The sequence below is a fragment of the Dermacentor silvarum genome, chromosome 8, assembly GCF_013339745.2.
Source record: "Dermacentor silvarum isolate Dsil-2018 chromosome 8, BIME_Dsil_1.4, whole genome shotgun sequence".
NCBI lineage: Eukaryota > Metazoa > Arthropoda > Arachnida > Ixodida > Ixodidae > Dermacentor > Dermacentor silvarum.
In genome coordinates, this window is record NC_051161.1 from 7441715 (window position 1) to 7466499 (window position 24785).

The 24785-nt window shown below is 44.3% G+C and overlaps 1 protein-coding gene and 1 non-coding gene across 3 annotated transcripts; both read left to right on the top strand.

Annotated features, from left to right (window-relative positions):
- The first annotated feature begins 210 nt into the window (after positions 1-210).
- Positions 211-16616, top strand: LOC119460575 (popeye domain-containing protein 3-like). 2 transcript variants are annotated; one of them, XR_007468321.1, is made up of 9 exons: positions 211-490; positions 1521-1749; positions 1890-2071; positions 8990-9120; positions 11633-11741; positions 12938-13090; positions 14096-14237; positions 15398-16452; positions 16485-16616. XR_007468321.1 is itself a non-coding variant. In XM_037721531.2 (8 exons), the coding sequence occupies exons 1-8, from the start codon at positions 467-469 to the stop codon at positions 15478-15480; spliced, it is 1053 nt and encodes a 350-aa protein (XP_037577459.1). In that variant the 5' UTR covers positions 211-466; the 3' UTR covers positions 15481-16616. The 2 variants fall into 2 exon arrangements, 1 of the variants encoding a protein (XP_037577459.1); XM_037721531.2 differs by having other exon boundaries at positions 15398-16616.
- On the top strand, positions 1291-1363 carry Trnat-cgu (transfer RNA threonine (anticodon CGU)). The gene has a single exon. It is a non-coding gene; the product is annotated as a tRNA-Thr (tRNA).
- Positions 16617-24785: the final 8169 nt, after the last annotated feature.

Sequence of the window (24785 nt, forward strand, 5' to 3'; positions counted from 1 at the left end):
GCCTCAAACAGTGAAGATGCGTGGCTCCTTAAGAGTGTGCTGCCATCTAACGGTAAAAAGAACAGGGTTTTGCCGAACGGTTTTTCTAAACAATTTTGAGGCATAACTTTATATTGGTTGGTTATTCACCGCAGGCGTGCCCCTAAACGACAAGTTTTTCACCTTTGAGTGTTTGTAGCGCTAGTGCAACGACTTGAATTAACTTAATCGTTTATTCCGTAAAAATGTGAACAATTTCTCTTATAGTGCTGTGATACAAGGCCACATGCTATATAACTAATAGCCATAATATTGCCCTCAGTGACGCGAGCTAGCTTCGCAATGCAGAGAAGATCGATGCGGATCAGTATCTGCAGGGTCTGCAGTTCGTCAGTGCTTCGTCGCCATGTGCGAACATATGTTTTGGTTGTTACTTCTCCCGAATAACTGTACTTTGCAAGGATGAGGCTCCTGGCTTTGCAACTGAATGAATGGATTTACTGCTCATGAGGTTTGTTCGTTGCTAAATTTATGCATTTGAAACATCGCCACAGGTTATTCTTCGTAATTTCTCTCGAGGCGAACCTCCCGTGTTTCTCCTCCCTTTTATTTCCTATCCAGCGCGTGTAATATTGACTAATATTTATTTATTTTGAGGTGCGTGTTGTTCTAGCCAATTGCATTCTTTTCGGGCGAAATAATGAATCGTACTCACTGCAGGCCGTGCGTAAAGCCCTCCTTGTAAAAATCGTGCCGAGAAAAGAAGAAAAAAAAAAAACGCTATAAAAAACGAGAATAATAATCAAACTGAACTCCACATAACGTGCGAAGTAGTTTGTGCTGTTTTATGAATAAATGGCGCAAAATGCGTAAGAAACAAAACTTTATGCGTTCGCGTTTGCAAGCATTCGGAAACTGCCGACCGCGTAGTTTTGCCGAGCGTAGGCGCATTAACACATACAATCTGTCCGCACGCTGTAACAATAGCCTATTCTTGTCCCCTATATCGACTTTTTCTTTATGAGCTGGAACAAACTCATTCAAATTTAAAATTAAGGATGACCCGATTTTTTATGCAGTGTTAATGAAACCGCTGCGCCAGCAGTGCTGTGAGGGGGGCGGGCGGATCGCGGGCGGCTTGGGATTGATGGCGGCTCTATTTTAGATGCTTTCCGTTTGCAAACCGAAAACTTTACGTGGCGATGTGTGCCTTGAATGCCTAATCAGCACCTCCGCTTTTTATGCGATTTAAAAAGCACTCAAAATGCACTCAAGATGTTTAATGGACATTTAGGACGGCAACTGTAGTCCGCCACCATAGCTCAGTGGTTAGAGCACTGGTCTCGTAAACCAGGGGTCGTGAGTTCGAACCTCACTGGTGGCTTTGTGGTGCCGTGTTTTGTTATTTTGTTGGGGCTTGAATTCTTATTGATTCTGACATTTCAGATCGTTTCGTTGTTCGTGAACCTTTTTATAATCGGAGACATCTTCAACGTTGGATATGCTCAGTTCCTTCCTACCTTTTTCGTTTTCATGCGCAGTTTGCCTGTTCATCACCTCTAAAGACAGCCATGATAGCCAATGCAACTGCCCAGGCGTACACCATGCGCAACATTTCCATTCCGGGCCTTTTTGGAGACACAACGTGTGATGTTTGGAAACAGCCGCAGCATGTGTTATTTCAACTGGCCAACACCTGCTTCTGCGTATCCTATTTAGCACCCAATGGTCGTTATGGGATACTCTTCTTACACGCCCTTCTTATTCTAGGTTAGTCTGTCAGCTGTGTGAAGCATTTCAAGCGTTGGCAATATTTGGTTGTCGTGCGTGCGTGTGCATGCGAGCGCAGCCTGTTAAATGAATATTTCATTTGCAGTTGTGATGCTCACGACAAAGCTTCATTTCCCCAGGTTTTCTGCTTAATTCCACATGGGCATGGAATGTGATATGTGCTCCAGACATGTTCTCCTGGAGCTTCAGTTTCATGATACTCAACATGGTGCAAACCATGTTCCTTCTCTACACCATGAGGCAGGTCAAGTTTCCACGAGAATTGGAAGATATATATGTCCTGATGTTCCAGCCTTTGCAAGTAAGCATTCATTTCACAAACATGTCCTGTGTTCAGTGATGTTGCAGTATGTCCAAGTTATGTATTAAGCAGTAAAATAAAACAAAAAGATGCTCGCAGAAATGTCGGTTGTGTATTTCTAACTATGCTCTCACTAATGGCATGTTCATATTTGCATAACTGTGTGCAGCTAAAAAAAAAAAGGTATATGACTGAAGATTTTTTCGCTGTTGAAAAGCATTAATATGTGCGATAATGATGGTAATTGGGCTAATTTCTTAGTCTATAAATGCTTCTGCTTCTGGTATTTCTTATCAGCAAGTATGTGGGAGCTCCTGCTTTGCCCAGAGGGCACTGCGAAAATGGCGCTAAAGAGCGCCCTCTGTCCTGAACTGGGTAGTACCAAGCTCGGTCGTCTGCTTCGGAAAGCACGTTTACAATATGGACCCGCCACTTTCGGTTGTGTTGTACCATAGCCTGCAGCAAATATCGGGCGCCGAAAATTTTTTCAGAGGTGGCACGCTGCGTAAAGGCAAGAAATTATGCAACGATGAATATGTGTACGCCATTCAAGAAATAAGCGATGAAGTTTTAGCACGGTGTCAATCGCAATTGAAGTAAGTCGCGTACGAAGTTGAACTTCACGTAAGGTTTGCATGCTGCTAGATTAAGGCGCACAGAGGTGAGGAAATGCTTGCTATAAATGAATTCACAACAGCTATAAGCAGACATCTTGTGTACGGAACTGCTCGAGCGCACGATGGTACGCGCTGCGATGGCAGCGGGCTTTCAGCATGCCGCGAAACGGCGGGCCTCCTGTAATCTTTGTTGACTGCATGCCGCTAGGCAAGTAGTCATGCCTGCGCTGTAGTATTGACCATCTGTCCCTTTAGCAACTGATAAATAACTGAAGCAATGCATATGAGCTCTCAGTGACGTACGTGCAAATTGCGCGCTGCAGCGCGAACTCGTGCGCTGCTCGCTGAATGTAGCTTTTAATGACAGCGCTCGAACATCGATGTGCTGTAATCAATACTGCCTTGCTGCGCTGCATTAACGTGTTGGCTTGAGGTCAAGGATGAGCACATTTAATTCTCGAACCTGTGCAGCTCGTAGTGGGGTAGTGAAGTTATCCAGCACTCTTGATGCTCCGCTGCGTGAGGCCTTGAAGGAAAACGATAGAATCTGATGTTGGGATTCAGGTCTTCTTACTCGTGGCAGCCCACGACGCAGCAGTAACGACGGTAACGCTTTTTTGAGGCTGAGCTAGGTCTTTCCGGATTGGCGTCGCCGATTCCTTCTGCTTGCAGCATTACGTCCTACAGCACACGGAGAGTCCGTTTTCGTAAAACTAGGCTGCGGCCAGCTCGCAGCGTGGTCGGCTTGGTCTGTGAGAAGTGACAAGCCTTTTCACACTCGCAACAGGGCAGAAAAAAGTGTGAATCAATGCAAAACTCGGGCTAGAAAAGTGCTTCGCCACAGCCAGGGCTCAACACTACCCAAGCTGGTACTACCCAGATGATTTTTCTCGCCACCACTAGGTGCCGCTACTATACCTCAAACTGCAGCGCAAGAGGCCCGTAGTATAAACCCAGCAGAAACACCTAATGGGCAATACACATTGCATACCCATCATCCATGCACCTCTTGAGCACCTGTGAGAGCTCCAATTTTGGATATCTTATTAGAGGTTCATCTGATTTGCCTGCACTTGATGGACTATTTCAGGAGGTATTGCACTTTGCTTTTGTTCTACAAGTCCAGCATGGCAGCATCTGCACATTGCCATTCATTTCACACAATGCAGGCTTCGTGCCAAATGAGTCCACAGCATTCCCTCCACTTGCACGAGAGGTAGTGCAGGCCTCATGCAGAAGGCCACGAGACGATTCTCTGAACAAACAAGAACTGGTGCTGAACAGTTATGAACTAGTTCATAAAGTGTGGAGTAAATGGAATGGACCTCGTGTGTTGTACCTAAAACCCCTCCGGACATGTTCCTCCTGACTAGATTAATTACCGCCAACATACCCTCCTCCTAGCACTCTTCCCGATCACTCATTCCCCGAGCTTTTGGTTGTAAAGTGCAACATACATCGGCCTAAGCCTCTGGTCCCGAGTGGAAGTGATGTCATCTGCCATCTACTATTTCTGTGTTGAGTTGTAAGCGTGCAACAGCAGTGAAAGTGGAAATTCCAGAAGTGGAACTATTGGAACTGGTTTGAGGGAACAGTGGCACACATCAAAGGTTGGCGCTACTTAGCAAAGCGGCAATGACGCGTGGCGTGGATGGAGAGTGCTTTCATTTTACCTTCACTACTCTGAGCACCCATGTTTTGTGAATGTGAACCTCAGCAACAGGTCAATGCAAGTGAAATAGGAATGACATTAAGTGACACAAGGTCAGTTTAATGAAGTGTGCCATAAGGCATACTTCATCTTTCCTGTCCTCCTTCTGTTCAATGTTGCCATAGCTGGCCTGCCCAAGGCATTGAAGAGATTCTGCAACTTATCCGTTTATCCAAGATGACATTTGTATTTGGTTCAGTGGTTACCCGCACAAACATCTGGAAATAATAGCCGCTTGACTATGCAGACTTACCTGGTGACAGTCGGATTAGAAATATCAATGCACAAATCATACTTTGTGCTCTTCCCTGAAATGCACCAAAGGGCAGTGAACTTGACAATCAGCATCAGAGGCTTACCAATCAAGCAGACGAAACAAGCATCGCTTCTTGGTGTCATGCTTGACCATAGGATGCAGTAGCACGCAATGGATACCATCATTTCATCACTTTTTCTGTGTATCAACGCAATTCGAAGAATGAATGGTGTACTTTGGGGAAGCCATTCGACATCAGTGATGTGAAGCTGCAGACAGGCCTGGTGGTCAACCAAGTGCTTTATCATCTACCTCTGATCTCATCATCCAAAACCCAGTGCAACATCTTGGAATCGTTACAAAGGAGAGATCTCGAAATCGCTCTTGGGGTAACAGAGGCAACAGCGAATGAAAAGGTGCTGTATTAGTCCCGATCGCTCCCTCTACATCTGCTAGCTTTTCAAAGACTGCTGATGCAGCTTTGCTGCATGAGCGATTCAGACACCGAAAGAGCTGTGCTCTAATGCCTCTGAAAAAGAACAGAATTCTGTGCTTTCTTTCCGCCAAGTGCTCAGTGTCCTTGGTCTTAATTTGTCATAAAGACGAGAGCGACTGGAGATGCCATGGTTATTCCAGTCTGTGGAATGACATCTAAAGATTCCTGGTATTACCGCCAAGCACACTACATCTGTGACACAGGCTAAGTTTTTAATGCAAAACCATTATATGCCCCATGAAGCAGAAAGTCCGGCGTTTACATCTGATGATACCAAAACACACGTGACCAAATGATGACATTTTTCACTGTCAATGATAGCCGACCAGGCCCAAACCCAAAATATAACTTTGCCCACTTCAAAATTGAGTTGACTGGCGTTCAAAGCCAATCTGCTCCACTCCCAAAATTGACTTGGCCCACCCCAAAATTGACTTAGCCCAATTCGAAAATTGAGTTGACCCACATTCAAAACCAACCTGGCCCACTCCCAAAATTGATTTTGGATAATTAGAAAATTGAGTCACAAACGTTCAAAAGCGACCTAGCTCACTACGAAAATTAACTTAGCCCACCTCCAAAATTTGGGTGACCCACCACTCAAAATTTACTTTGTCCAATTCGAGCACATGACCAAGTGATAACGTCAGGTGACATAGTCATGTGGCCAACTAAGAACCTTAAGTTGAAGTCACACTGACCAAGTTATGACATCATGTGGCAATGTCACGTGACAGGGACGTCGAAATAGTATGGACATCAATATAATCGAGATGCCCAGAATTCTTTAACATTCGATGCACGTTAGGAGAATTATGTGCCTCTGTAACTTTTCAGTGCTCGAGTGATTGGATAAGACATATCAGCACTACCTAGAAGTATTCACCGATGGCTCTGTTGGCATGGAACAAGAGGCTAGTGCTGAACTTGGGAGCCTCATGGGCTGCCTGACTTGAGTGGGTTATTTTTACGACATTAAGCGAAAGTATGGCACTTGAAGCTGCCTTGCAGAGACTTAAGTCTTGCCCAGTACAACTGCTATTTATTTATTTATGTATTTATGTATTTATGTATTTATGTATGTATGTATTTATGTATGTATGTATTTATGTATGCATGTATTTATGTATGTATTTATTCATTCATTCATTCATTCATTCATTTCGTTACCCTCAAGGCCCGAGGGCATTACAGGGAGGAGTGGATGTCAGGCTGCAAGCTAGTATTCCAGGAAATCCACACAACATTTGACTACAGCAGTCTTTACGCAGCATCAAGCAGCTATGCAGCTTAGGATTTCACCTGGATTTCTAGAAGCTTCCATTGCACATCAGCATGTCCGAAAATGAAGATTTGGAAGAATTTCTGCTCATCATTTGACAACAGCAGTCTTTACACAGCATTAAGCAGCGATGCAGTTTAGGATTTCACCTGAACTTCCAGAAGCTTCCATTGCACACCGGCGTGTCCGGAAATGAAGATGCTGATGGTCTTGCACACCAAGCACTAACGCACAAGCTGATGGTGAGAGTACCTCAAAACATCAAGCAACTATCAAAGATAACCATCGTGAACCACTGTCTTTGGGGTCCAGGGGCCTCACCCTACCAGTCCTGCAGGACCAAAAGACTCAGCTGATCTGAAGCCTCCTTACTACACCGTAATTTCATGCTGTCAGCAAGAATGCAAGAACCAAGTCTAAAAAGTAATGCTAAACACCACTTGTCATTTAATGTAGTAGGTAGTCTCATCGGATACAGGGTGAACTTGGTTGAGTGATAGCATTCTACCTCTGTAGGCTGCGATGAACTGTTTATTCCCATGCATATTTATCCCCACAGATTTATTTATTTATTTATTTATTTTTTATTTATTTATTTATTTTATTTACAATACTCCTAAGGGCCCTAATGCGACAGTATTACATAGGGGGAGGGAGCGTCTATTTAAAAGGAGAAGCTCAGATGGAGCAATTCTAGGCATGCCTCTGCAAGGCTAGATTCGACATTTTAATAATACTTCCGTTCAAACCTTGAGCTTTCCAAGAAAGTATGTTTTAATATGTTCAAATTATAAGCAACCACTATCATGTCTCCAGCTTACGTGTACGCCAGAGTATCATACTTTTTATTGTGATCGCAACTGCATGGACACTCTATATATACCTAGGCACATTTTCGCCATTACCGTGATGTACCGTATAAAGTCCTAGTGCGATGACATTGTGGCAGCGCGCCGTATGCTGTATGTGCGAGTGAAAGCGTGCGAGGCTGAGCCGACGATGGTGGCTTGATCTCATGCGAGCAAGGGAGCAAGGCGGGGTGGAAGCGTGCCGTCTTCCATCGCGCACCATACACAAAGATGAGGGGGGGGGGGAGGTTTCTACTGCGGCGGCAGCGGCGTATGGCGCGGCCGAGTGTGGCCGCATAGGCCCTATTTTGAAAGTGATCTGCGATGGGGACGGAGTGCTCCGTGTTCTCGCCACTTAGTTCACGTTGAAGCAAGGGGCAGTACTAAGGTGAATTCGCTCGTTGCTGCTGCTGCATCCTTGCTTCCTCATGCCAGCGTTTTTGACAGCTAGTTTCCTCAGTCATAGAGTGAGATGTGTTCATGTTCGCTTGTACGCGCGTGACACCATGCTTACTAATTTTATTAGTAAGTGAATATTTACAAGTTCATACGACTAATAAAACTACTATCCTTACTTCATATAGCTGTCGAATAATTTGCTGTCGCAATTGATGCTTTGCCTTTTGGGCAAAACCGTGACTTTTTTACTATGCTGATATTACAATGGTAATTAAATTGGCATCCTACCAGCACATAAGGGAGGGTCAAGAAAATGGGGCAGTCAACCGTACACAGAAGTTTAGAATGCATGCAAATGCACCAAGCTTGTGCAAAATCGAACAAGTTAGGTAATACATCTGCATATGATGCTGTGCAGATGCAGGCTGATTAAGAATACAGAGAGTCAAAAATAGTTTCAGAAAGTGTCATACCATTGTTGCCAACAGCATTGCAGGTTCTGCCACAACACTCTTCCCACCTAGGTAATATAGTATTTCAGGTTCCCTAGGTGGTTCTCTGAATGTCGGGGAGGATTGATCATGGGGCTATTGCTAGTTGCAGGATTGGGCACCCTCACATCCTGAGCACTTGACTGCTCAGTAAGCTCTTCCAGTGAAGTGTCTAATTGAAAGCTTGGTGGCAAAGGTGTGTTGTTGAGCTGGTGATCCTCTTTACATTAAGTTGGTGAAGTCTGATGGAACTCACTGTAACCAAACAAATTAGCTAGTGGACATAACATTTCCAGTGGCAGCCATCCGATGCCATCAGATGTCGTGACTCTGTAAGACACCTTGTCAGTAAGCATATCAATAATTGCTAGCAACCATTTGGACCAAAAAATAAATTTGCATACAAATAAATAACACGTCACCCATGTCAAGCTTTTCAACAATTTTGTTTCCTCACTGACCTTATTTTTCTTGTTTGTGTATCATCTGAGGCTGCAGATCTGGAAGCAGATGCAGTTGTCAGTTTACAGTCCATCAACAACTCTGCTGGTCTTGTTGACCTCGTGCCTGTCAGAGAGTGAGTGTTGTGCCATCAGAAAATGCACCACGCACTGGCTATCATTTCGGTACCTGGGAGCTCCTAAGCAGCACACACATCTTCTTTGCGACTTAAGATGCCAAGTTTGTTTTGTTTTGCAAGTCGATGTTAGCGGCAAATTCTTATTCTCTGTTCGCATTATTTCTTGAAAAAGAATAAATGGGTTACGCGTGAGCGGAAAACAAACATGAAAATTTGTAAATTTGAGTTTTCCCACCAGGTACCACGACTGCTGTTCAAGAAATTGGTGAGCCTGGAGTATGCCCAAATATGTAACCTTCATGCTGGAGAAGCCTATGCCATGCAAAACTTGACGAAGACGGATCGCTTGGGACTCTTGATTGCAGGAAAGTTAGTATTCCTCACATCCTGTTCTTCTTCACAAAGTAAATATTTACTGCTAAGGGAAGTTTTGTGAATTGCTGGTGTCATGCTTAAAGAGCCAATAGATCTGCATAAAAAAAAAAAAAAGTTTTGTAATTGTTGAGCTTCGAATTTCGGCCAACTTCAAGGAGCTGATATAAAAAATTTGGTATTTATTAGAGTAACAACGCAATCTTCTTATCTAGCTATTGTCATAATGATTATCATAAGCAGCTGTCCTAATTTCTTATTTGAGGTAAAACCTGCCAGGCAGATATTTTTGTACACTAAGAGAACTAAATGCATTCTGCATACTTGGCATTGCCCAGCACTAAAGTAGACAGACGCCATGCATTAAAAAAAAAAAAACTAGCTCACCCCTATGTGTTTCTCCAACAAGCCACACTACAGGCATTGATGAACGTACAATTATTAGAATGTACAACTCTAGGTGTTGAAACCAAGCTTTAGCTACTGTTGACAGAGCTTTATCATTGCATCATGTGTCACTTCCTATTTCATAATGTATGCAGGCAGTATTCATTTTGACTTAATGAAATTGCATCAGGTAATTGTGAAGTGTGCTTAGAGGCTATAAATGATGAGCCAGTTGTGGCACTCTGAATGCTGTGTAACAGTTTTTGCAAAGCCATAAATTTATTGTTCTATTCAATATGCAATGGTGATTTCATCATTAATATGTAACAGTTTATTTTATATGTTAAGTGGTAAATAAAAGAAAAATAGAGGAGTGATGAGCAGGGTGTTGCTACCAATGCCACACCAGCTGAGAGGAGCCGATGAGTTGAGGAGGAACAGGAAAAGTGAACATTGCATTCTTTATATTAAATTAGGTCCTTATCAAAAATTTCTTTTGGAATGTAATCCTTGAAGGGCATCACATCACAGCATGTTGCTTAGGTTTAGAAGTGTTTCAGAGCCCCTTTAGGTGTACATGCGCACAACAAACAAGTACACATTGCAAGTGCACACTCATATTTACATTAGATGCATTCGCTGTCACTGTGGACACTGCCAAAATGAGCAGGTTCTTGCATTGATTAGTATACTTTCTTTAGAACATATGAAAAGGAATGGTGAGCTCACTTTTAGGCATAGTGCATTTACAACTCTATACAACTCTAGTTTTATTCATCATATACTTATTAATTTGGACAGGGCCTGCTGGAGCAGATAACCAGATAGCCATTTATCTCGGCCAAACCATCGTGATATGTGATATTCATCTTGCTACACATATGTGTAATTAATAAAGACCGGTTGTTTAGGCACTAAAGAATGCTGTTTTAGGCACCTATAACAGGCAGTACACCTAGCCACATATAGGCGCCTAAAACTGCCCTTTAGGCAATTATAAGAACTTTGGCTGTGCACCTGAAGATAAATTATGGTTTTATAAGGAACATTGCACACTAAACCATGGTTTTGTGGTACTCATTTCATTTTCTTGATGAAATGGAATGAGGCAAGTTGTGTGTGTTACAAGATGTATCTGAAATCTAGCATGACTAGACACCGCGAGAAAAGTTGTGAAACAGTGACAAAGAAGCACTGTCTTAAAAATTTGGGGCTCATGTTTTGCTTTTTTTCACTGAGTATATTAGTTTGTAGGCAGGAAAGGAACACACTCAACATCCACTGAAGTTGGTGGCACATATTTGTACTTCAGAATGTTCAATGACCCAATGCCTTATGGAATTTTAGAATGTTCATTCTTCAGAACCTTCAACAGTTCTTTCAGTAGCGAAAGCCCTGGATTATTGTCTGAGACAAGTTGAAGTTTCGAACTAATTCTCAGCAACAATGTGGATTGCGTCGAACCTTTCCTGAATGTCCAAAATGAGCACCACATTCCAAGTCAGAGTTTCGTCTAAGCTTCCAACTATCTCTATGTCACCTAAAAACGTGAAGTGAGCACACAAGTACGCTAGGTCATCTTCAAGTGTATCATCGTGTAAAGCAGTTTCAGCCCTTCTCACAGCGATACTGTCGTCTGCTGTTAAGCTGTTAATAACAGCCTTACACTGGCAGTGTTTGTTTGATAATCTGCTGCCTTCAGCCAAGTTACCCTGCGGATGATAGCATTATAAACAAGATGAGGCTAGGGCAAAACATATAGGTATTTTTATGCCCTGGAAATCAAATATAGGCACCAACATCGAAATAGGCGTTTATAGATACGATAAAGGTGCCACTAAAATGTTTCTAGGCCCATAGTTCATGCTTATATATATTACATAGGCACAATAAGGATTTAAGGAAAAAATTAGCATTTTACCTAAAGTTCCAATCTCTGGTAATTAACAACAAGCCTTACCCTTGCCTCTATATGCAAACACATTTATTTATACTGCATAACTTACAGCTTGCACCCTTACAGATAAGGTGCCACGCATTCAGTCATCGCTTTCTTGTATAGACAGCATGTCGTCAAATTCTTTTTATGTGCTCCAAAACTTGCGTATTTTACATATTTCAGGGTCAGTGTGCTGACAGACCATCATTTTTTACACTACATACATCCCCGTGAGTTCTTGGATTCTCCTGAATTTGAGTCTACTCGGCCTGGTGTGGACGACAAATTTAAGGTAAGTCTATGCAGTGTTATGCGCACCTTTCCTTGAATTTTGTCATAATAAGATTCTCAGTTACAGATGGCACAGCTAATCTTTTCACTTTTGTTTTTGCCTGTTTATGCTTGCTCTAACAGTCCAGCATGATTAGCTTGTGTTGATCAAGAATATGCAGTTTGCCTTTAATTTATAATTAAAAGATCAAATGCCTTCATTTTTATTATAGTTCACATGGATTATTAATGGTTTAATCTCATTCTGCCAGGTGATGAAAGCAGTGTTTTTAACTACAGCATGTAAACACAGGGTTCATACACCTCCACGAAATCCTTGAAAACCCTTGAATTTGGAACGAGAGATTCCAGGGCAAAACTCCTTGAAAATGAACACGCTCCTTGAGTTCCTTGAGGGTGGAGGTGACCTTTAAATATTCAAGGGCTATGCCATGTCTATTTAGAAACAATCCTAGATATTTTCTTTTGAGAGTGTCATCAATTATTGCAGTGTGGCATGTCCACAGCCATTAACTACAGGTCTGTTTAAACCACCGCTGCCATCATGGAGCCGGACAAATCCAGATCAGGTGACCAAGCTGTTGCCACCATTTTGTTGTTCTGTTAATTCGTTCACACCACAGCCATCATGGCTCCATCTTTGAGCTCTTGGCTGTATAAATGGCTGGCGGAAAGTAAGTTTCAGCCATTTGGCATTATAACACAACGAATATTTTTGGCTGAAGTCGGATACTACAAACCTTCATGCCAGAATGCGATTGACATCATTACAGTGGGAAAGTCCACTTAAAAAAGCGACCTGAAGAACTTGGTGCATGTGTCTAACTCTGCAGCTGCTCAGTTGCAAGAAATTTCAGCTAAGAAGGAGATTTCACTATTTTTCTGTGCGTGTACGAATAAGGTTTGTTTCCAATTCTTTGAATTTTGGCCTACAGCATCCTTGAAATCCTTGAATTTTCAGTCAAATGTTCTGTATGAACTATGCAAACATACCTTGCAGCTGCTCCTTATTAACAAGCAGACACTTTTGACATGCCCAATTTAGTTATGCATATAGTAGTAACATTATACTGAGGCACGGTTGGCAGATGTGCTTATTTATGACGAAGTGGTGGCACTTGACTACAAGTGGTCGTACATTATGTATTTTGTCAATTTGTGGAGCATATTTTTTACACGTCTGATGTTTCTCCCCAGGTGTCCATACTGGCTGTGACTCCTTGTCGATACCTGTTTTGGCAGCGCTCCAACCTGGAGTACTTGCTCATCAAGGAACCCCAGCTTGCAACTGTTGTGTCACTGCTGATTGCTAGAGACATCACTTCCAAGCTGTATGCTATGAATGAAAAGGCATGTACAATTTGCCTAGATTCTGCAGCTCATTTCATTGTCTCCTTGGGTTGTGAATATATAACTGCCCCTTACTCTTTGACAAAACATTCCTTAAACTGTCATTTCGCAGTTTCGTGTTATCTGGATTTAAAATGCGAATCTTAAAGGCTATGCTTTTGCTGGTTGAATGCGGGGAAGCTATTTTAGGTGCCGGAAACACGTCATAGACATAGGGTTTTGGACACCATTTATTGCACTTTAAAGAATTCATTGATTATTGGGGTTTAATGTTCTGAAAGCAACACTGGGTCTATGAGAGAGGCCATAGTAGAGGGAGCTTCAGAATAATTTCAGCCACATAGGTTTCTTGAACATTAATTCCATTCAAGTGCACGAACATTTTGCATTTCATCTGCATTGAAATGTGGCTGCTGCAGTTAGCACCAAACCTGCGACCTCGAACTCGGCAGTAGAACGCCGCAGCCACTGAACCACCGTGGCAGGTGCTCTTTAGAGAATGAATGTTTTAGAGTCTCTGTTGCATCACTGACCACGATTATACTTATATCGGCTTTGTTTATTCAGATGGAATGTGGACTTTTTTGAATGATTTCAAGCTTTTTTGGGGAAGCAATACACAGCAATTAATAATGTTTAAGTAGAAGAATGTGGCAACAAGGTGTGTTCAAAATGAATGCGACCATTTTGAAGCAATGTTTATTTCTTTTCTTTTTTTTATGCTTCGGCACTCTAACGTGATATGGCATTACCTGTTATCTGGGTAGGGGGCTGATTCTAAGCAGCAACCATTTCGTACTTCCTTTTCTGCCACAGCTACTTGGAGGGAAAAAAAATATTTTTAAAGAAACGGAAGTTTTAGTGCCATATATAGACATTGTAAAGGGATATATTATTGCTCTGCTGCTCAGTTAGCTACTATTGTGTATTCCCACTTTATTATTAGCTTTCCTATGATGCCTTTCATTCAATGCTTGTGAGCTTTATCTGACCCCCTAACCGCAGATTGTCACAGAGAAAGGGTCACATCTAGATATTCGCCTTCCAAGTGTGACTGGCTCAATGACTTATCGTGGACAGCTGTCATCACCAAGTCAAGGAAACTCTATCACCTGTTCTCCTGTGAATGCTTACAAGTACAACGAAGGTAAAAACAAGTAAATTAATTCAATATGCTTATCGGCAGTGACATAAATTTTGAAATTATTTCTTAAGAATGAAGCAATTGTCTTTCTTGAGCATGTATTGACATTTCGGCTGGTACATGGAAAAAAAAATCTTGGTTTTGATTTATGCGCCAGTGTGCCGACCATGGTGCTGGATGTTTGACTTTGTCGTACTGCTGTTGCCATGAGAATATCATTGAAGCGAAAAGTTGGAAACTTGGGCTGCAGTGATGTCACTGTCTTGTGCTTCCGACATAAGCAAAAGAGCTGGGCATAATAACTTCTCATGCAGTTAGTTTTTATTGTTGGCTTTTGCTTTTTTTTACAGTGGAAGTACCCTGAACGAGACCTTCAGGGTAAATCCTGAAGGTCTCGTTCAGGGTACTTCACTGTAACATCTTGAAGAGCATTTACAAAGCTAGTATAATCGCAATTTTTAGCAATAACTTTGGAAGGATAATTCAATTTTTTGGATGACCAAATGAAGAGATGACAAGTGCAGCAACTCTGTGTGTGCAAAAGGTGTGCCCGAAGTTCATGCAAGCAAATACAGATGACAGGATAGTGACTAGCTCAAATGCGCATTTGGCTGGCTTAGTACATTTTGCTAGAACATGCAATATGGGTGAGGGCTCTTAAGAATAAAACTGGCAGGCTTCTGAAGTGAGCATATAGTCATTAACACCAAAGAGGCTACAAGCTAATTGTAACACACAGATGAACTCAATGTACCTTGCAATATATATAATGTTTCAGTGATATGTTATACTCATATAATGCTTATACTATAAATAGTACTCATGAAAGCACCGGATGCAATAGCCGCACCTGTAGTTTTCTTGTTAGTGCAGTGTATTCCTAGGTTCACTGCATAACTTCATTATGCTTACTTTTACTTTCAAATTTTTTTAAATATTTTACCCTGTATTTAGAAGAGTGGAATTGCTTTGCTTTTACATTTTAAGGGCTGCTAAACATTTTTTGTTTCATGTCTGCATTAGCGATCATGCATGGGCCTCTAATAGTTTCTAACTAAATCAGTTACCATTGAACTATTTTGCAGTCTGATGAGTGCACTCCTTAGCCACATTGATGCTTTTGCAGATTCACAATGAATAAAACTATATTTTTCTTGTTTCAGTATACACAAGTCAACAGACACTTGTGCGAGAAACCAAGAAGCGACTTAGGAGATCTCGTAAGTGGCAAGCATCATCTGAATAAGAGTGACTTGCCACAAGGGTGACTTGTCTACCCTACAGCAAACAAGTTTATCCTTACTAGGTTACAGACGTGCTTCACAAAAGATCGGAGAAAGTTATCTGTGATTCTCTTGATGTCACTATTATGGGATATGTAATACACATTGTACAGTGTAAACCACTTATAACATAAGTCGCCGGAGTCGCGAATTTCTGCACTATAAGCGGTACTGCACTATTACTAAAACAACGATTTTCAAGCCCTGCATGTATGCAAAACATGTAGACCAAGCAGCCGCTCATATCCGAGAATTGAAGCATGCGACTGGGAGTTATGCATCCGATTAAATTTACGAATGTTGAAAGGTTAATGTCCAAGTATCCACGATCTTTGCATGAAGCAGACAAAGTAATTATTAAAACGACTTTGTGGTGCTGAATTAAGGCAAGTTTGCGGTGCCGAAGGCATGCGCCCGATGCACGCACTGAGTCTGGACGAATTAATTACCATTCGCTGCAACAACTGCAGTCGAAACCACGGTCGCTATTTATGCGATCACCGATGGTGACTACGCAGTTTTTTAGGAACGCGGCCGATGCGTGTACTGAGTAAAAACGAAACTACTGTTCACTGCAATCACTGCAGAGAAAACCGCGGCTACTATCGACGCGGTAGTGGATGACGACTACGCAGTTACGAAAGCCCGCGGCCATCGCAGTGTTATGCGCGGCGGTAAACACAAGAATACAGGCTTTAAAGACACAAATAGGCTCGAAGCGTTCCGGCATTGCTGTCATTCACGTACGATTTCAACTAATAGCTGTGGCGAAGTGGACTCCGCCACTTCGTTTCGGTTGGACGCTAGCGCTGTTCTTGCTCTCTTGCGGCACACATTTGCGGTGTTCCTCGCTCACCGAGCTCCGAAAGTAGTCCGAATTAATCAGAGTTTGATTGCATTGAATAACGCATACGCCGGCCGGGACTAGAGGACGAGTCCAAATTAACCGATTTTCCGAACTAACAAGGGTCGAATTAACGAGGTTTTAATGTAGCTCCAAACTAAATTTGCGGAACACTGCTTAAATTGACAGCGTCGCTCGCGCGATATCTGCACTTCACGACACGCATCGCGATGGGTGCACAGAAACTGAAGCCACATTCAGTGCAAAGTGCACCGCTGATAAGCAGCCGAACAAAAGATTTCTCCGTCGCCTAGACAACCTACGCGCGCATTTTTTTCCGTTCGTTTGCTCCATGTCTCATGCTCCTCCTCCGCATCGCCGTCGTTGATCTCCTCTCCCATCGGTGGGCGCACCTTGTTGAGAAGCGTGCTCACTGCCGCCCTTGTCAGCGAGATTTTCCCGCGAAAGCCGCATTATAACTGGTATTTCGTCTCGTGCGGCTGCAGTGTAAGCGGTATGCGTATACATGGAATTCTATGGGAGGGTAAACGGGAGTCGGAAAAGGCCGCATTGTAGCCATTTCTGCCCTATAAACGGTTACGTTATAAGTGGTCTATACTGTATGTGCATGTATTAGCCAAAGCCACTCGCCACATATTTTTGACTTGCAGGCAATTATGGCTATTGTCTGTTCTATGATGCTTCACAAGATTGAGTGTTGTTCTAGTCATTTTTAGGGTAATTTATGATGGCTTTTTAAAATATAATAAATATGCTAATAAAGATTTTGTGTGACCATTTCTTTCTCTGCCAGTTGAAGTTATGCATGCTCTGTATTTATTCAATGCAGGGTGACTGGTTGAGCTATTGTGATGAACCTAATTTTTAAGAAGTCACTCTTGCTTTTATCTCTGACATAGGGCTTCTTGAAGGTTTAGCTCCAGCGTTTCATTAAAATAAGTCAGTTTTGCATAATTATTCCACTGATCAGTTGTACAGGTCAAGATTAAATACCGAACAGGCCGAATACATATTTTTTTTTCGAAACATGGCTACGGATAATTTATCGCACCACGGGGCTTTTGTATGTTGATGCCACATGCCAGATTTTTGTGTTCCACATCCGTCATCTTGGCCTTGAGCAGCGGGGCGTCACATGAGCTTAGGAGCAGGCAACTGGTCAATAAACCCTCGTATGCTACCTCATGACATCAAGCCTTGTCAGATCCCCTTATTCTTCTCACTCATTGCATGGTGAAAGCCTCGAATTTGACAGTTTTGATTTCATGAGATAGCATACGAGGGATCATTGGCCAGTCGCCTGCTCCTAAACTCGCATGCCATGCTGTCCCCATTGAGGTGCATGTGTGGCCTAGCCCTCCAAGCCCACGCACCATGCTTGATGCCGCATGTCTGAGGCCACCTGATCTGCTGCGGGTGCGAGGGCAACCTGAGAAGGGTGGTGCCTTGATGCGATAGTTGAAAAGGTGAAGGAAGCGGCAGCATGGAACGTTCGCTTTGGGACAAGCACTTGCACTCTTCACTGCCAGCGCTTATCATGCCAATGTTTTGTGACGGCAAGTGCTCGCAGTCATTGAGTACTCTGTTCATGTGTGTCTTTAGGCACGTGACATCATGCTTATTTAGTTAATAAACGTTTACGACAATTTCTAATGCCCAGAAAAAGTCTCAGTTTCGCAGAAAGGCGAAGCATCGATTGCGACAGCAAATTAGTAGAGAGCTATACGAAGCAAGGATAGTAGTTTAATTGGCCGTATAAAGTTGTAAACATTCGCTTACTAACTAAATAGACAGTGTCACGCACGCACAGGTAAACATGAACACATCTCGCGCGATTACCGCAGAAACTCGCTGTGAAAACGACGGAGTGAGAAAGCGCGCCAGCAGCAGCGGTCAAATTGACCTTCCCGCTGTCTCTCGTCTCGCTTCCCACGAACTAAACGTTGAAAGCAGAGCGCATACGAAGCTACCGGCACTCGGCGCATGTACTTTGTCCCCATAGTAGATCGCTTTGAAGATGAGGCCCGCGCGGGCGAGTACTTCGCCTCCATCGCAGATTGCTTTCGAGATACGGCGGTGCGGCAGCTCCGTGAGCAGCAGCCGCGGGAGCAGATCGCACCCCTCCTCCCTCCCTCCCCTGTGCCTCTCCCCCGTGCCTCTCCCCCGTGCCTTGCGCACGGGAAAGACGACCGTGTGCTTCCGGCCTGCCTTCCTCCCTCCCTCGCGAAATGCCATGGATGTATTTTTACAAATAAATTACGTTGGCCTGAAAGTTATGCACACAGGCTGGTTATTTTGTATTGTAGTGAAGACGGTGAACCCTGGCTAATCAGCAGCAGCACTAAGCACGTGTTCGGAGCTCGTGCTGGGACTCCTGCTTCTGTTCTACTGCCGAGTTAGCCGCTCTCAATTCCCAGTCAATAAGCCTCTTTACAATATATATATATATATATATATATATATATATCCACACATAAGCGCACATACAACGATCACCTCTACAACTAAATTACCTCTACAACAAAGTGACCTGTATAACGAGTGATTTCAGAGGCCCCAAGTGCTTCGTTATAAACGCGTTCGATTGTAACTAAAACTTCATCTTGGAGCTACGATGCTTAATTGGCGCACTGACATGCAAGGTCTTGCAGTTCGCACTATGTATACTGTTGCATTGAAGAAACTTTACATTCCGGTTATATTTTGTACACGTATGAGGCAGACTATGCATGTAGCATATAATTTAGTATGTTAGCGGGTTTATGATTTGCTCTGTAGAAGAGTTAAAGGGTACCTCGCTAAACCCGTCGTAAATTTTGATTATACACTAGGATTGAGTTGCAAAGGGCCGTCCTGAAAGCGCTCTACCGCAAGAACTTTTATGCGAGGAGGTGAGCAACTGGAGAGCGACATTTCTCTCCTGCCTTCTCCCATGTATGGGAGCCGATTGCTGTTCTCGTGTTATGGCGCTCGTTCCCCCCTTTTTCTTTTACAGCGCAAGCTGTTATGGGCTCATTCCAATAGCCGCTTCGGTTCGCAATGTTGTCGGCCGCCGATGGTATCCGCGGCCGTGACCGCTATCGCCGGAAATGCGAAAAAAGTAGTACCCGGTTCCCGCCAGGGTCGCACCCGGCAGGAACCGGGTTCGAAGCCGGCGGGATCCGTACACGGGAATTTCTGAGTTGCCGCTGCCTGGTGGCTGTACGTAGTAAGTACGCCCGCGCAGCCGATACGTGTGTGACACAAAGCACCATGCCTGCGATGTCATCTGCCTGTCGGCCGCGGAGGCTTCGACGAGAAGAGCGCGTGGACCTCAAGCTGCTTTAGCGGCGCACATCGGTGTACTACTTTGAACTTGTTCATGGCATAATTAGTGTTTACTAGAAGACACATTTACCGATAAGACGAAAGACAGACAGGAATAATAACTGGGCAGAAATAACCGACGTTGAATAGCCGAGCACTTCTAGAAAGCTCTTCGTTTTATTAAAATCATTATGCACTTGAAGGGCAGTGAGGATATTTTGCTAGCGTTTGTTGTTTCATTGGGTAATTCCGTAGAGAATAAAGCCGTTAACCAGCACTTCTGTAGTAGTACACATGTAAGTTGATTCGTCATATGTTTGTGTTCTCCAGCTGCGTGAGCACCGGTGGAGAGGGCGACTGCCATCCTCCTCTCTCACCGCCCTCTCCTGCAGCTGCCACAGGGAGGAAGGCTAGAGAGAATGAGAGCTGTCCTTCCCGAGCGCTCCATCACAACACCAGAACCTGCGGGCACCCCAAAGCTCACGCGCGACAGCACATGCGTCTCGAAGAGATGTAGTAAGCGTTTGCCGCGGCGCTTTCGTATCGTCGGTAAACATTCGACCACCACGAAAACAGGCAAGAGAGCCAAAGAAAGCTATTCGTTTTAAACAGTGCTATACGACCGGGTGCAAGGCTTCTGTTTCGGGAAACGCCTGGTTACTCCAAAGAGAGTGTGCTGTTACTGCCGCGTCGCCGTTTTTGTTCGTGTCTGTGTTTCGCCTTTTTAGAGGTGAATATGTCCTTTACGTGTTCATAGATACTGCAATTTCAAATATGGATTTTAGCATGGTGGGTTAGTACAACCAAGAGTATTACAAACAGTTGACCAGGAAGAGAAAACAAATAAATAATCAAAAATTGTTAAACTGTATACATAAGCAAAACCAGACTGAAACAACGAAGCTGAACTACAAATTTTACGAACAGTGCCACACCACGAACATCACTAAATCTCGACGCAGGAAATCGTTAGATAGGCGAATCAAACTTTTCAAGAGATGGCTGCAAAACAAAGTCATTTCTCAGTTTGTTCCACTCCCTTACTGTTCTTGGAAAAACCGACTACTTAAATCAGTTGATGCGCGTTCGAAAGGATGTTATGGTTAGATCATGGCGTTGTCTTGCGGCGTAACCGCAGGAAAAAGAGATGAAATTGGCAAGATATACCTCATAGTGCCCATTAATTATCTGATATAAAAATTTAAGACGAGCAACTCTATTTCTTTCACTTAGAGAAGTTAAGCTTTCTCTCGCTATGAGAGTGCTTACTTATGTTCACCCAAAATTATTAAGATGAAACGAGCTGGCCTCTTTTGTACGCTTTCAATCTTACTCTCATTGGTTGATGTGAACGGATCAGTAAAGTAATGGTATTACTACAGACTTGTAGGCAAGCAAACGAACACTGAGAGTAGAACGCCTGAAGGCCCTTCTAAGAAAGAAAAGTTTTGTATTAGCACTCTTTGCGACGTAGTACTTTGCATATACGTACGTCGCCGCGTGATCTATATGCACCCTGACTATCTGTATGCCAAAACGTAGTAACAACCTTTTAAAGCAAGCTTCGCTGCAATAACAATATCTGTAAGAAGAAGCCCGCTTCTCCAACCTTGTTTAGTGGGCGGAGACAAGTATTTGACAACACGTTTAATCGAGTGACTCCTTTTTGCTCTTTCTAGTGACGCTGTCGACGCCGCGCGGTCTCCGAACGAAATAGTGGCAGTAATGAGCTCCCATGGCACCGGTGACTCTAATACTTTGAAGCATGGAGGAAGGAAAAAATTGGAGGACGCTGAAGCTTCGCCTTTAAGAATGGAATGCAATAGCATTCATGACTGCTTCTCATGCTTCCTGGCAACTGCAGCTTATGTAACCGTAATAATTACCGGGAAACGCTAGCGGCGAACGCTATCCACGAAGGCGAGCTTTCTCGTAGAACCGCGGCCTCTTGCGTGGGCCGATCCCGAAGGTCGTGCACAGCTGCGTCAAAAAAAAAACAAAAAACATCATTTTCAGGTTTCTGCTACTGTTCCGCACTTTTAATATTTCAGTCTGAGCAGATTTAACATAAAAGACATGCGCTGTCGGTGTTTTATTTCATGACATTTGTTTGTGAGCTGTCATTCTCCAAATTCCGAGGAATAACTTTGTCAAGAATGCAAGACTAGGTATGAGCAACATTAGTGATAGAATGGTGCGGCAATATCACCCCCCCCCCCCATATACCGCATGTCATATAGCAAGGCCTGGCGTATACATATGCCTAAATATATACGGGAATTTTCTCTCACGGGACGCCGATGCCGACACCACATTTTCTACGACCTTTAACATTATCGCGTTGAAATGTTTTGAAGAACAGAAACATGCAATAGAAATATCGATATTCCCTTGGTTCCACCGTGGGAAAAGTGGCGGTATATTGAGAAAGGAGGAGTTTTCTCGCTGCTGAAAATGTATCAACATTTTGTACGGTATAGTTAATTGTAATTGTAGCATAAAATAAAGCACGGCAGTGTTGCCAACCTCCGAAGCCGCAGATTTTTGTAAGATATGGTTGTTCAGTTTGTCAATATGGGGGCTTCTGTAAAGATTACTTGTTTGTTATGCAAACCCACTGTAAAAATTTAATTGAAATTTATTTCTAAGCTCGTTGTAAAATATTTAAATAATGAATTCACCGCACTCCAGCTGAAAAGATGTCGCCGTGCACATTGTGCTAACAACACAGCCCCCTTCTTGAAGCCATATTTCCCAAAAATGACGTCAGTACGCTGATACTCACATGCAAAACAGACTAGCAATGTGGGCATGTTGGTATGACATCTTGATCCGAGTTTTTTAGCGCGGGTAAGACTGGACGGAACACACGGCGCCAGTGTGTGTCCGGTAATGGGCTCCTGTGTACAGTCTTATTCGCGCTAAAGAACTGGCATCAACATGCAAAACAAGTTTGGACAACAACAAAGTGTGTAGATTGACACGGGAGCTAATTCGAATTGTAAGAAAGATGGGCGCCGGATCACCCTTACAATATGTAGCAGCGTCAAAACAGTGTGCCACTTCGCGGCACCAATTTAAAATATGCAAAGTAATTTCTTCGCGTATGCCGTGACGTAATAACGTAGTACCACTTCGCTTACAGGTCATTTGCAGCGAAGCACGCAAACACGTGGTGAATTTTTGTTTTTTCCATGCCAGAACTCAAACATGCGACCAACACGTGACCACTGTGGTGGTTCCGGGTAAATTTCCGTGCATATATTCGGCTGCGCAGCGCCAAGACCGCCTTGTTGTGCTCAGCGCTACGTATGTGTATATGTGTCCGCTTATGCCGCGATTTGCCTGGGCTGATCTGTTTGATGCTGCACCATACGCTTGTTTTGCCAGTTAAATATTAATATTTCATGCAATGGACACATAGATTGACAGCACAGCTAGATACAAACGGCAGTAGAGCAGCAGCTGTGCACCTTTATGAGGAAGCTTTAGCTCGGGAGCTCCTATCTTAATGCATGGGAACGGAGAGAGAGAGAGAAACGTTTATTCTTGAAACAGTGTCCCGAGCGAGGCCCGGTATCACCCTGAGGTGGGAAGGTTCCTTAGTCCAGGAACCCTCTGGCTTCGGCTGCCCTCTTGGCCCTGGCGACGAGTTGTCGTTGGTCTTCCAGTTCCCCGAGGGCGAGCTTGGCCTCCCACGTTTCGAATAGGTGGTCTTCGTTTGCTTGTGGTGCTCGGTTAGCGTCCATTTCCGGCTGCATTTCGCTATCTTCATGCCACGGGCATTCCAAGAGCAAGTGTGCCAGGGTGTCGGGAACGTTGCAGAGTGGGCAGAGGTAGCTGTGGAGCGTCGGGTAGAGGCGGTACATTATTGTTCCGTGAGTGTAAGTGTTACTTTGTAGGCGTCTGAGGAGGACCACGCTTTCTTCTTTGCCGAGGTTTGGGTGCGGTGGAGGGCAGTGGCGCACCGACGGGGGGGGGGGGGGGGGGATTCGGGGGTTGTAACCCCCCCCCCTGAGGCCGACTTGACACCCCCTTTTGTTTAACCCCTTTTCTTTCCTTACGCATATGAGTACTGCAACTAAGATGTAAGACGCGCAAAATCGTCTGCACACTCGCAAAAAGCGCATTTTTTGACAATTTCCCGTGAAGAAATGGAAATTAGTTCTGTTTAGATGGTATTGGCAAATTTCACCCCCCCCCCCCCCCCCCCCCCTGGTAGAGATCCTGGGTGCGCTACTGGTGGAGGGTACACGCGGCGCTCGAGCCTGTAGTGTTGCAATATCGCCGCGAATAGTTGTTGGGTACGGCTTCCACCTCTTCTGCCGCGGGTTGGAGGGCGTGTGGGGCGAGGGGAGCCCGGCTGACGTGCTCGCGGGCAGCGGCGTGGGCACGGAGAAAGAAGTTGGCGTGGGCCGCTTCGTTCCCCTCTAGTCCCTCGTGTCCGGGCACCCACGTTACGCAGGTGTACGGGAGCGGAGTGCTACGTCGTTGTAGTAACCTGAGTGCATCAGCCGAGATGCGGCCCCTCGAGAAATTTCTACAGGCGGCCTGAGAGTCGGTGAAAATGACTGCTGCGTCTGTGCATGTGGTGGTGGCGAGAGCGATTGCCGCTTCTTCCGCCGTTTCCGGGTTGTGTGCCTTGACGGTTGCCGATGCTATCTCGCGGTGGTGGTGATGGTGGTGGTGGTGGTGGTGGAAAACTTTTATTGAGAAGGCCCGAAGTAATGAAAATTAAAAAGCAGCGTTGTGGGCGGCCTTCAGGCTGCCGGTTGTGGCGTCCAGGCCGTGCCTAGTCGCGACGTCCTCTGCCCAGGTCACCAGCCGAAGTTGGAGATCCGGCTCGGTGCTGGACAAAGCAGCCTCCCACTGCTGCGGACTGGTTAGGTGCCAAGAGGCAGGGGGCAAGTGTGCCGGGCAGGAGAATAAGATGTGATCGTAATCGGCGCGGGAGCTGTCACATAAGCGGCAGGCCGGCGAGTACGTCCCGGGGTGGAAGAGGGCAAGACGTGCAGGAGTAAGAAAGGTGTGGGCCTGAAGGTGGCGCCACAAGTGTTGGTGGTGCTGGGAAAGGGATTTGTGCGGTGGGGGGAAGGT